Below are 10,340 nucleotides of genomic sequence, written 5' to 3' on the forward strand. Positions count from 1 at the left end.
TCCGTGCTTGGTAGGAACTACTGAAAGTTCTGAGGCCCGAGAGACAGCGAGGGCACAGTAAGCTAGAGGGGGCTGGCACTTGCAGACCTGAGCCCAAGTAAGTAAGGCAACCTCGCAGGACTCACAGAACAGGAGGAAAGGTCCTACCTGACCAGGCACCTGCTAAGCCCACTACCTAGTAAGTGCCAGGACAGGCTTTTAAGGTATTATTGGCTCCAATTTACAAGTAATGAGGTGCAGGGACATGGCCGGCTCAGTCACTTTTGAACCCCAGTAGAGTGCTTTCTGTACCTTTGCGTTGCTTTTTTCATTTGCTAATCATGTACACTCATGTACGACACACCGTTACAATTCACCCATTTTGTGTGAATTTTAATAAACATATACAGCTGGGCAGCCATCGCCTCAAGTTTTGGGGCACGGAATCTCGTCCCTCTGCAGTTATGTTCCTACTAGGACTCCTGGCGCCAGGCAACCCACTGAGCTGCTTCTTGTTGTCATAGTTGTGCCTCTTCTAGAATTTTATGAAAATGCAATCACAGTAGGTAGCTCTTTCTGCCTGGCTTCTTGCACTTTGTTTACCTAGGTCTCTTGTTTTCTCAGTTCTCAGCATACAGGTCTTGCAAAACTTCTTGTAAAGAATTTATTCCTATATGGTATTATGAATTTTAAAATATTAATGACTGTTTTTTGTTGCTAACAAAATTTCAATTTGATCTCATCTCTTAGGATTTCGCTGTATTTATTCTTGTACCAATTTTGTAGATCCCTTTCTGACTGTCCTCACAGCCACATCATCTGTGAATAAGGAATGCTTTTCCACCTTGCACCACACCTTTATCTCTGCTTTTCAGCACTCGCTACTCTCCTAGGCAGGGTGGGACCTAACCCTGGACTTGGCAGCAGCTGGCTCGAGACCCCGCCAGCCTGAGGAGCATCACCTCCAGGTCGTGTTCGTGTGTCCCTCAGCTCCACTCGTCACCACCACCCTCCCTCCCGGGGCTGGGAGACCACGGTCTCCATGGTCCAGTCACTGGCGTACGAGTTCTGGGGGTAGTACAGTTCCAAAGCACACGTATCTGCCATAAATGCTTTCCAGTAACTCGGAAAACATGCTCAGTGGGAGATTTTTTAAGTGGGAGACTATTTATAGAGGCTCTCAGTTTGTTTCCCTGAAATGCTCCTTTTAAGTGGAATCCTCTATATTCCTACTAGACATGGGAAACATGGAAGAAAACTTCCCCTTTGCCCTGGCCTTCCAATTCCTAATTCCAGAACAGTGTGGACACCTCAATTCTCTCCTTAGACAAATGGGAGGTAAGAACTTCTGCTGAAGATTATAAGGATTAAAGGCGATTACTTTACCAGGCACTTGGTACCCACTAACCACTAGGTGACAGACCTTCCACAGTATAAAGACTCAAGTCCTCTCCCTGCCCCCTATTAATCACTGTCACTCTTTATGTGGACTTAGGCTTAGCATCCAAATCCCGTATAGACCTGCTACCACCAACTTTCCCAAAGCTTACCGCCTCTCGAACTTGCTGCTCACAGCTACCAGCAACCTTCTCTACACCCACCTTGCCTGACGCTCAGTAAAGAACCAGAGACCCAGGAGCAGAGGTGGTGTCAGGTAGCACTCATTACGTAGGTGTGGTAAAGAACTTTCCAACATGCATAAGGCCAAGGTAGTTCAGGGACGATATTTAGAGCGTCAGATACTTTTCACAAATACCGTCAAAGCGCAGCTTGGACATGAAAATCCTACGGGAGAATGGCTGTTATTAGGAAATTTAACACACAGTGTCAGATTCACCTGTTCTCATCTTTGTCTTTTAAGGATATATGCTCTGGGAATTCCCTGGTCGTCCAGTAGTTAAGACTCCATGCTTCCACTGCAAGGGGCGTGGGTTCAATCCCTGGTCAGGGAACTAAGATACCACCTAAGATCCTGCATGCTGCACAGCCAAAAAAAAACCAAAACCAAAAATCCCCAAAAGACACATCACGAGAACATATGCTCATCCCCCACCTGCCACCTGAGGGCACGCTGGGCAGGTCACATTAGTAAGACTCTGGCAGTCAACACCAATCATCTACTTCCTTGACTCCTCGTAGGCAAGACGTACACACCTAACATTTTACATTCTGGGACCATCCCATCATTTATACCACCCCCCCAAAATAAGACATTTTCAAATAAGTTTCTTTTTGATTTATCTGTATTTGTTACAACTTTTAAAGCAGAATGTGACTTGAGCACTACGTCTCCATTCACAAAACTTGCTCAGAGTCACTTCTCAAACAGCTTTACAACATGCCTAGATAGGCTTGTAATTTTGCTACTCTCAACAACACTTTTCTTTGGAAAACAAGCCCTCTGTACAGACAGTGACGCCCGTCAAGTTGGTTCAGTTGAACATATACTAATTGCTAGGGGCCTGGCACATGCAGTCAGTACAGGCGGCGGAAGGTTTGAAAAGTAAATCCCAGAAGATGAAAGTTGCTTTAAGAAATATTTTCTTTTAAACATCAAGGTATATACTTCAAAACACTTCAGTGACAGAAGATTTGGTCTACTAAAGAATCCGCTTGATAGCTAAACACTTCAGACCATGAAGTTACCGTAGGTTACATACACCTTACAACAAACGCTACTTCCGTCTGTTAAAATGAGCCAACATGAAACAAACTAGAAAAAAACTAGCTCTGCTTTTAGTGCCTAAAGTATCACAGTATCACACTTAGTAGAAAGAAATCTTATCTTCCCCTTAAGTAGTTGTCATGCCATACAGGTTTTTAAATGTTAACAAAAATAAAGAAATACTTGAAAACATATTATCAGAAGAAATGAAGGACAAGAGTGTTGAACACGCGGCCACGTAATCCTCAGGCAGAGCTCAGTCTACTTCTTCCATGCGGGACGTGTCGTCGTCTCCTTCGAGGGGCGGCATCTCCTCGGTTACAGCGGCACTGCTGTCGTCAGCAGTGGGGTCATCTTCATCAATACCTTTTTGGAAATGAACACCGTGGATGAGATTTCCTAAAGCCACCTAACTATCCCAACACTGCCGGTTCATACCCACTCCCCAAGGCTGAGCAATTACAGGGTATATGACCCTGTTTCATTTTTTATCCTGTACAATCAAAAGGCCTGTTTCACACCCCTTGAACTCATGTGACTTAGGGTTTCCCAAACTGAATGGGACAGCCCAACTTTGTTCAAATTGCTGAAAGTTACGTTACCCTTTTCCACAGTCATGTGTTTAAGCTTTTCCCCCAATAGTACTGACAGGTGGTATTTGCACAAGGCTTACCAAGACCAAGTTTGATCATCCTATAGATCCTGTTAGCATGTGTCTGGGGATCCTCCAGACTGAAGCCAGAAGACAGGAGAGCCGTCTCGTACAGCAGGATGACCAGGTCCTTCACAGACTTGTCATTCTTGTCAGCCTCTGCCTTCTGCCTCAAGGTCTCAATGATGGAATGGTCAGGGTTTATCTCCAGGTGCTTCTTGGCGGCCATGTAGCCCATTGTGGAGTTGTCCCTCAGCGCCTGCGCCTTCATGATCCTTTCCATGTTTGCGGTCCAGCCGTATGTGCTTGTGACGATGCAGCACGGGGACGTCACCAATCGGTTAGACACGACCACCTGTAATCAAAACACAGCGATAACTAGGCCCAAGAAGATTTCATATTCTAACTTGTAAGTACTTGTCGTCAGCTTTATTATGAACATTTAAGGAACTTCAGCACTGACGAATCAGAAATACTATTTGCAAGCTCAGATACCTAACGCTTTCTTCCTGTGAGTTCTCTTACACTTGAAGTCTTTAAGGATCTTGACATCTATATCCATCACTAAACGGAAATGCTAAAGTTTTCTATTAGTAAGTTAAGAAAACTTCAGTTTGAAAAACACCTGACACTCCTTTTAAATGTAGGTGAGAAGACTGTATTCACACACCTTTTCAACTTTCTTCTCCAAGATGTCCTTCATGATTTTGCAGAGGTTCTCAAACTTCGTCTTTTTTTCTTCCTGCTTCTTTTTCTCTTCTTCGTCCTCTGGAAGTTCCAGGCCCTCTTTGGTGACTGACACTAAGGTCTTCCCCTCAAACTCCTTCAGCTGTTGCACACAATACTCATCAATAGGCTCGATCATGTAGATCACTTCCAAGCCATGCTTCCGCAGACGTTCCACAAAGGCAGAGTTAGCTACCTGGTCCTTAGTCTCACCTGATACATGAAAAAGTTTTAGATCCTTAACAGGAAGTAGTTTCATTTCCTTTTGTTTTTTCCAATGTAGTTTGATCTAACCACAAACAAAAGCTAGCTCACACTATGTTGCCTAGATCAACCCCTACTAATTTATATGTAACACCACATGGGTAGAAAGCACACCCAACGGTTCCTATGGAACGACAAGCACAAAGATACGACTAACATTTACCGCCCATTACCTGTGATGTAATAGATGTGTTTCTGGTTTTCCTTCATCCTTGTGCAATAGTCCTTGAGAGAGACCATCTCATCACCAGAAGCAGAAGTGTAGTACCGCAACAGCTCCGAAAGTTTCTTTCGATTTTGAGAATCTTCATGTATCCCAAGCTGAAAAACAGGTTAGCTTTAGGACGACTTTCTCTGCATTAAAAAATCATTTAAAATGAGAAGCCAGTTTGATTCCTAGTCCTATTGGTCCAATGTGTTTATAACTAACCTTGATGTTTTTAGAGAACTGCTCATAAAACTTCTTGTAGTTCTCTTTGTCTTCTGCCAGTTCAGTGAAGAGTTCTAAGCATTTTTTGACCAAATTCTTCCTAATAACTTTCAAAATTTTGCTTTGTTGCAACATCTCACGGGAAATGTTGAGAGGGAGATCCTCAGAGTCCACCACACCTCTAATGAAATCTGAAAAAAACAGACCAAATGCACTCACGGTCACTCCGAAGACAAAAACCGACAGAAACGTAAACCCGAAATACCACAGATGAACGATTTTTTCCCCTTTAAAGATCGGGAATTGATAGGATGAATTTCTTTGATCAGTGACAGTGACCGTTCTTCACACCCAACTCTACTTACTCAGATACTCAGGGATGAGCTCCTCACAGTTATCCATGATGAAAACTCTGCGAACGTACAACTTAATGTTGTTCTTTTTCTTTCTGTTTTCGAACAGGTCAAAGGGAGCACGTCTTGGGACAAAAAGAAGAGCTCTGAATTCCAACTGTCCTTCAACTGAAAAATGCTGTAATAAAACACAGCCAAGATCAAGATAGTGCAATCAACTTTCACCAACAGGTACCTCTTAAACCCCACAGCCAAACACTTGCGGTTACATTAAGTTGAAGACTTTGGGAGAAAGATGGGGCAGTGGGCAAGAGAAAGCTGCCAGAAACCACCCTCAAATTTAACGGTTTGAGGCAGACCACCTGGAGAGACACTAGATTTGAAGCTCTCAGCACTCACCTTCACTGCCAAGTGATCTTCCCAGTCATTGGTCAAGCTCTTGTAGAACTCTCCGTACTCTTCGTTGCTAATGTCATCAGGATTTCTGGTCCAAATAGGCTTTGTTTTGTTCAGTTCTTCTTGATCAATGTATTTCTCCTTGATCTTTTTCTTTTTCTTCTTGTCACCATCCTTCTTTTCTTCTTCCTCTTCATCAGAGCCAACATCTTCTATCTCAGGTTTGTCCTCAGACTCCTTTTCTTCTTTTTCCTTTTCTTCTTCTTTGTCTTCCTTTTCTTCTGCCTCATCGTCACTGACTTCTTTATCACGTTCCTTCTCCACCTTCAAAAGACGTAAATCACGTCACCTCTCCATCCCAGAAATAAAAAAATAAGCTAAACAGCACTGAGGCACTTACACCCAAAACCAACTGAAAACATTAAGTAGCCAGAAAGCTACTCATCAGTTTCTGATATATCTCAATAGCCCTGGGTGCCTGGACAGAGTAAGACAGAGCTCCACCCACCAGCCCAATAAATACTGTAAATTCAGAACTCTTCTTTTATCAAGGACTCTAAGAACTAAAGATTTCAATTCAGTCGCTTTGGTTACCTACATGAAAAATATACAGAAACTCACAAAAAGAGTGATGGGATAGCCAATAAACTGAGAGTGCTTCTTCACAATCTCTTTTATTCTCCGTTCCTCTAAGTACTCAGTTTGGTCTTCTTTAAGATGCAGAATAACTTTTGTTCCACGACCCATAGGCTCCCCTGAAAAGGAAATGGAGAAACGAGCTCAATTTCAATTTCAATGGCCTAATCAAGATTAACAAATATACTATCAATTTAGCTCTCCTAGCAGTTATTTTAACAGCCTATGAAGCAGGGGTTTACCCTTACTGCAAATGAAAAGACTCCCAAAGCAGTTAACGGCCAAGATAAACCACCACAAGGGCAGGCTATCACACTTCAGGGAAACACAAGTTTATTTTTAAACACAAACTTCACAGCACCTTCAGGGGTCCACTGCCTACAGCACCCCACCCGCCACAAACGACTGACGCCGCAAGGTGTTCCGTCAGATGCCTACCCGTGTCGGTCCTGACTGTGAAGGATCCTCCTGCAGAAGACTCCCAGGCGTACTGCTCATCGTCGTTGTGCTTGGTGATAACGGTCACCTTCTCGGCCACCAAATAGGCCGAATAAAACCCGACACCAAACTGGCCAATCATAGAAATATCTGCACCAGCCTGTAAAGCCTCCATGAACGCCTTGGTCCCAGACTTGGCGATGGTACCAAGATTGTTGATCAAATCGGCCTTGGTCATTCCAATCCCGGTGTCCACAATAGTGAGTGTTCGATCATGCTTGTTCGGAATGAGGTTAATATGCAGCTCTTTCCCAGAATCTAGTTTACTGGGATCTGTCAAGCTCTCATACCTTATCTTGTCCAGAGCCTATTATAAAAACACAGAAGATTACGCACAAGGTTCCTAAATGGTGAATTTTATACCGAAACTAAATCCAAATTCTGCATTGAAAGACTTACATCGGACGAATTTGAAATAAGCTCCCTCAAAAAGATCTCTTTATTCGAGTAGAACGTGTTGATGATCAGCGACATCAACTGGGCAATTTCCGCCTGGAAGGCGAACGTCTCCACCTCCTCCTCCTCCATCGGCTGGTCTTGGGTCTGGGTTTCCTCGGGCATCTGGAGAGAACACGGAGCCAGTGAGACCGCCGGACGGGGTCCCGCCACGTCCCGCGCCCGCTTCGGAGGCCGGTGCGCGCACGAGGCGCCGGCTGACAAAAGGATGACCTCATTCCGGGGCCCCAGAGCCTCCGCAGCCCACGCCGGCCGCACGGGCGCCGCTCCCGCGCGCCTCTGCCATGAAGCCCCCCACCCCCCCGGCCGGGAACCGGGCCCGGGGACTCCTCCCGAGGGGCAGAACCCAGGCCCCCGCGGCCCCCGCGGCCCCCGCTTCCCCGGAGCCCCCAGGCCCGCCCGCTCCCGCGGGGGGGGGAGGGGAGGAGAGGCCGCTGCAGGCCCGAGGCCTGCGAGACGCCACGGCCGCCCCGGCGCCGCCGGCCAACGGGCCCCGAGGGGAGGGGGGTGCACCCGCCGCCTTCCCCCGCCCGGCCCCGGATCCCGGCGGAGCCCCGCCGCCCCCTCACCTCGGCTAAAGGACCACAAACGTTCCACAGCGACGCAGCACCAGGACGCAGAAGCAACTGGCGCGCCGTCCCCGCGCCTCCCTTATATAGAGGCGTGCCCGCCCAGCGCGCGGCGCCTTTTCCAGAAGCCTCCCGAACCTTCCGGAAGAACCCTCCCCAACCGCCGCCGCGGCCGCGCGCCTGCGCCTGCGCCCTGGACGCCGACCGCCCCTACCCCGGGCCCGCGCGACCCCGCGCCCTCGCGCCCCGCCCCCCACGGCCGCGCCGCGCGCACCCGCCCGGACCGCAGGGCGCCTGCGCGCCTGTGCGGCCTGAAACTCTCGGGAAGGTCTCGCGCCTTCCGGGGCCGTCACCCCCCCCCAGCCCCGCCCCCGCGCCCGCTGCGTTTTGCGCGCCGTCGGCCGGCCCCACGACCCCTGCTCGGCGCGCGTCGGCCCAACGGCCGCCCTGGTGAACCGCCACCCCTGTCCAGGCCGCGGGGAGTGCGACCGGGGATTGAGCGCGCGTGCTCGCGGCTGTGTGAAGTGCAGAAAAGTAAACTCTAGGTGGTTAAAACGTGTCCCCAGGTTGTGGAAGCTTCGGGTCCTCCACCGTCAGGGCCCGAGACTGGGGGCCCGGGGCCAGGTTTGGGGCCTTGAGGCCGCATGTAGGAAATCGAAGCAGGGGTGAGGGGTCCGGTGCCGTGTCACATGTATACGCCCGGCGTACTGATCAGAGGCTCAAAGCCACGGTTAGGGGTTTGGGGGCCCGGGGCAGCGATTGGGCGTCCAGGGCCGGGTCGGGAGGTACGGGGCGCACTTTTTTGCCGGGGGCAACGATTATGGGTTCAGGGTACAGGAATTCTGGCAACAGGTGCTTGCCAGAGCCTCGTTATGCAGAGGCCCGGGGCTCCCGCCTGGGTGTGGGGTGCAGAGGTCTGTGAGCGAGGGGTGACCCGTGTATGTGCATGGGGAGCAAAGGGGACTCGTGGGGCTCCCGTGCGGCTGTTTCTGAAGCTGAGGTGGGATGGGGAACGAGGGCTTCCCCACTCATCGCTATAGACCCCACCTCAAGGCAGGCCACCGCTCGGATTTGGGGACTGGTCCTGTCCTTAGGCCCTGCTGTGCCCAGGAGGAAATGTTGAAACGGACACAAAACATGGAATTCTCCCAGCTCTTGCTCAGTCCCTTGGGGATTTGTACCTACTTTGGGTTTGTTTTAAAACCGTATCCTTCAGCGCGTTGCGGGCCCTAGTCTAGAATTCCGGGACGTGGTGACCATGCAAGCTGACCCAGCTACAGGCATCTTGAAGAGGGGACAGAGGAGCTCATCTCTTTTACTTACTCTTTTGTGTAGTTTGAGGTTTCCATACGAAGTATGTAATTCATGGTTTGGGTGATCAACTTGCTTTAAAAGCCAATTTCTAAATGGGAATTCCAAACGTGTTTAGAATAGTGTCAGATCACAGCTGGAAGAATTTTGGAGGCGGGGTGGCGTCTTTGGGCTTCACCCAGGTCAATAAGCGGGGGCGGGGGGTTGTTCACCATTACCTCTCCCGGTAAACCATCCCCCTCCTCCCGACTCCTTTGTCTCTAGCTCCTCCCACCATTGCCCCCCCCCCCGGAACAATCTGGAAGCTCCTTAGGTTGTAAGCAAACTTGACTGACAACTCCCTCCACTTCCTAGTCTCCAGAGAAACCCAGTTTTTCCAGCTACAGGGTTCTCCACTGGGGCTGGAGACCCTTCAGGAGGCACTGAAATCGACGCAGGGCGTCCTGACTAGCGTTAAAACAGGCAAAATAGACTGGAAACTACCAGCCACGTGGTGAGGGTAGATGGGGGTTGTTAGCATTCGCTGGGGTGCGTTGTAAAACGTGTTTCTGGCCCCAGCTGTGTGTGGAAGCTCCCGGCGGCCCGGGTTTTCCCTGCGGCCTGGGCTGGGGGCGGGCGGGGGGGAGGAAGAGGAGAGGGAGCGGGGGAGGGGAGATGGGGTGGTAGCGCTTAAGTTTCGTTGTCGCCACTGCCACTGGCAGCCGCGCAAGGGCTCCCCTCCTGAAGCCCGGCAGCCGCCGTCCTGTTCTCCTGACTCGGAGGCCCGGCCCGCTTCTTTCCACTCCACTCGGGCCACTGCCCGGGAGGTGTAAGCGTTCTTGTAGATGAGCCGTTCAAAGCCCCGGCTGTGAAATTCTCGGTTTCTGGAGCTTTCTCCCCTCCTCCAGAGGCCGCTTGGGGAGCCAGGGTTTCCCAGCAAGCTCCGGCCTTAACACCCTTCCTCCAAATCCTCTTGCGCTCCGGCTCTCCCCTGCCTGCCTGCCTGCCGACCTCTCGTTTTGGTCTTGTCCCTCCTGACGCCTGGGACCGGTTCCACACCAACCGCCGGTGCCCTCCCGACCCCTCTGCTTGGTTACACCAGCAGCACGCTGGGGTTTCCCTCTCCCCCGCTGCTCCTCTGTCCCCTCTTCAGACTCGTCCCCTGCCCCTGGCCTTTTCGCTGGCCCTCTTCCAGCTCCAGACCCGGGTGCTGACCTCACTTCCCCGACCTACCTGGCTTTCTTCCAGGGCTCACTAGCCAGGTGACTATCCCACCACCTTCTAGAACCCCAGGCATCCCCGCAGGGGACCTGGCGTGGTCCCTGCCACTTCTATCTCCTAGACAGCTCTTGAGTCCGTCCACTTTCCTCCATCCTCGTCCCCCACCCCTCCCCCAGTGCCTGGAAGCCGCTCACCTGGAAGCCCT

The 10,340-nt window shown here is 50.4% G+C and overlaps 1 protein-coding gene across 1 annotated transcript; it reads right to left on the reverse strand.

The window, feature by feature from the left end:
- Positions 1-2,204: 2,204 nt before the first annotated feature.
- On the reverse strand, positions 2,205-7,802 carry HSP90AA1 (heat shock protein 90 alpha family class A member 1). The gene is made up of 11 exons (XM_036842936.1): positions 7,625-7,802; positions 6,999-7,160; positions 6,540-6,906; positions 6,087-6,220; positions 5,469-5,789; positions 5,082-5,247; positions 4,717-4,907; positions 4,460-4,607; positions 3,967-4,235; positions 3,318-3,651; positions 2,205-3,010 (listed from the first exon to the last, which is right to left on the reverse strand). Exons 2-11 carry the CDS (start codon positions 7,158-7,160, stop codon positions 2,901-2,903), a joined length of 2,202 nt encoding a protein of 733 aa, XP_036698831.1. The 5' UTR covers positions 7,625-7,802; the 3' UTR covers positions 2,205-2,900.
- Between the last annotated feature and the right edge of the window lie 2,538 nt (positions 7,803-10,340).

This window comes from Balaenoptera musculus, chromosome 2 (genome assembly GCF_009873245.2).
Source record: "Balaenoptera musculus isolate JJ_BM4_2016_0621 chromosome 2, mBalMus1.pri.v3, whole genome shotgun sequence".
Taxonomy (NCBI): domain Eukaryota; kingdom Metazoa; phylum Chordata; class Mammalia; order Artiodactyla; family Balaenopteridae; genus Balaenoptera; species Balaenoptera musculus.

What these genes read in the sequence shown, in the direction of transcription:
- HSP90AA1 (XM_036842936.1), bottom strand. Translation starts at nt 7,160, where the DNA reads ATGCCCGAGGAAACCCAGACCCAAGACCAGCCGATGGAGGAGGAGGAG. An exon ending in GCTCATCCCTGAGTATCTGA is followed by an intron (nt 4,908 to 5,081) that starts GTAAGTAGAGTT and finishes TGTTTTTTTCAG; the next exon opens with ATTTCATTAGAGGTGTGGTG. An exon ending in ACACATCTATTACATCACAG is followed by an intron (nt 4,236 to 4,459) that starts GTAATGGGCGGT and finishes TTCATGTATCAG; the next exon opens with GTGAGACTAAGGACCAGGTA.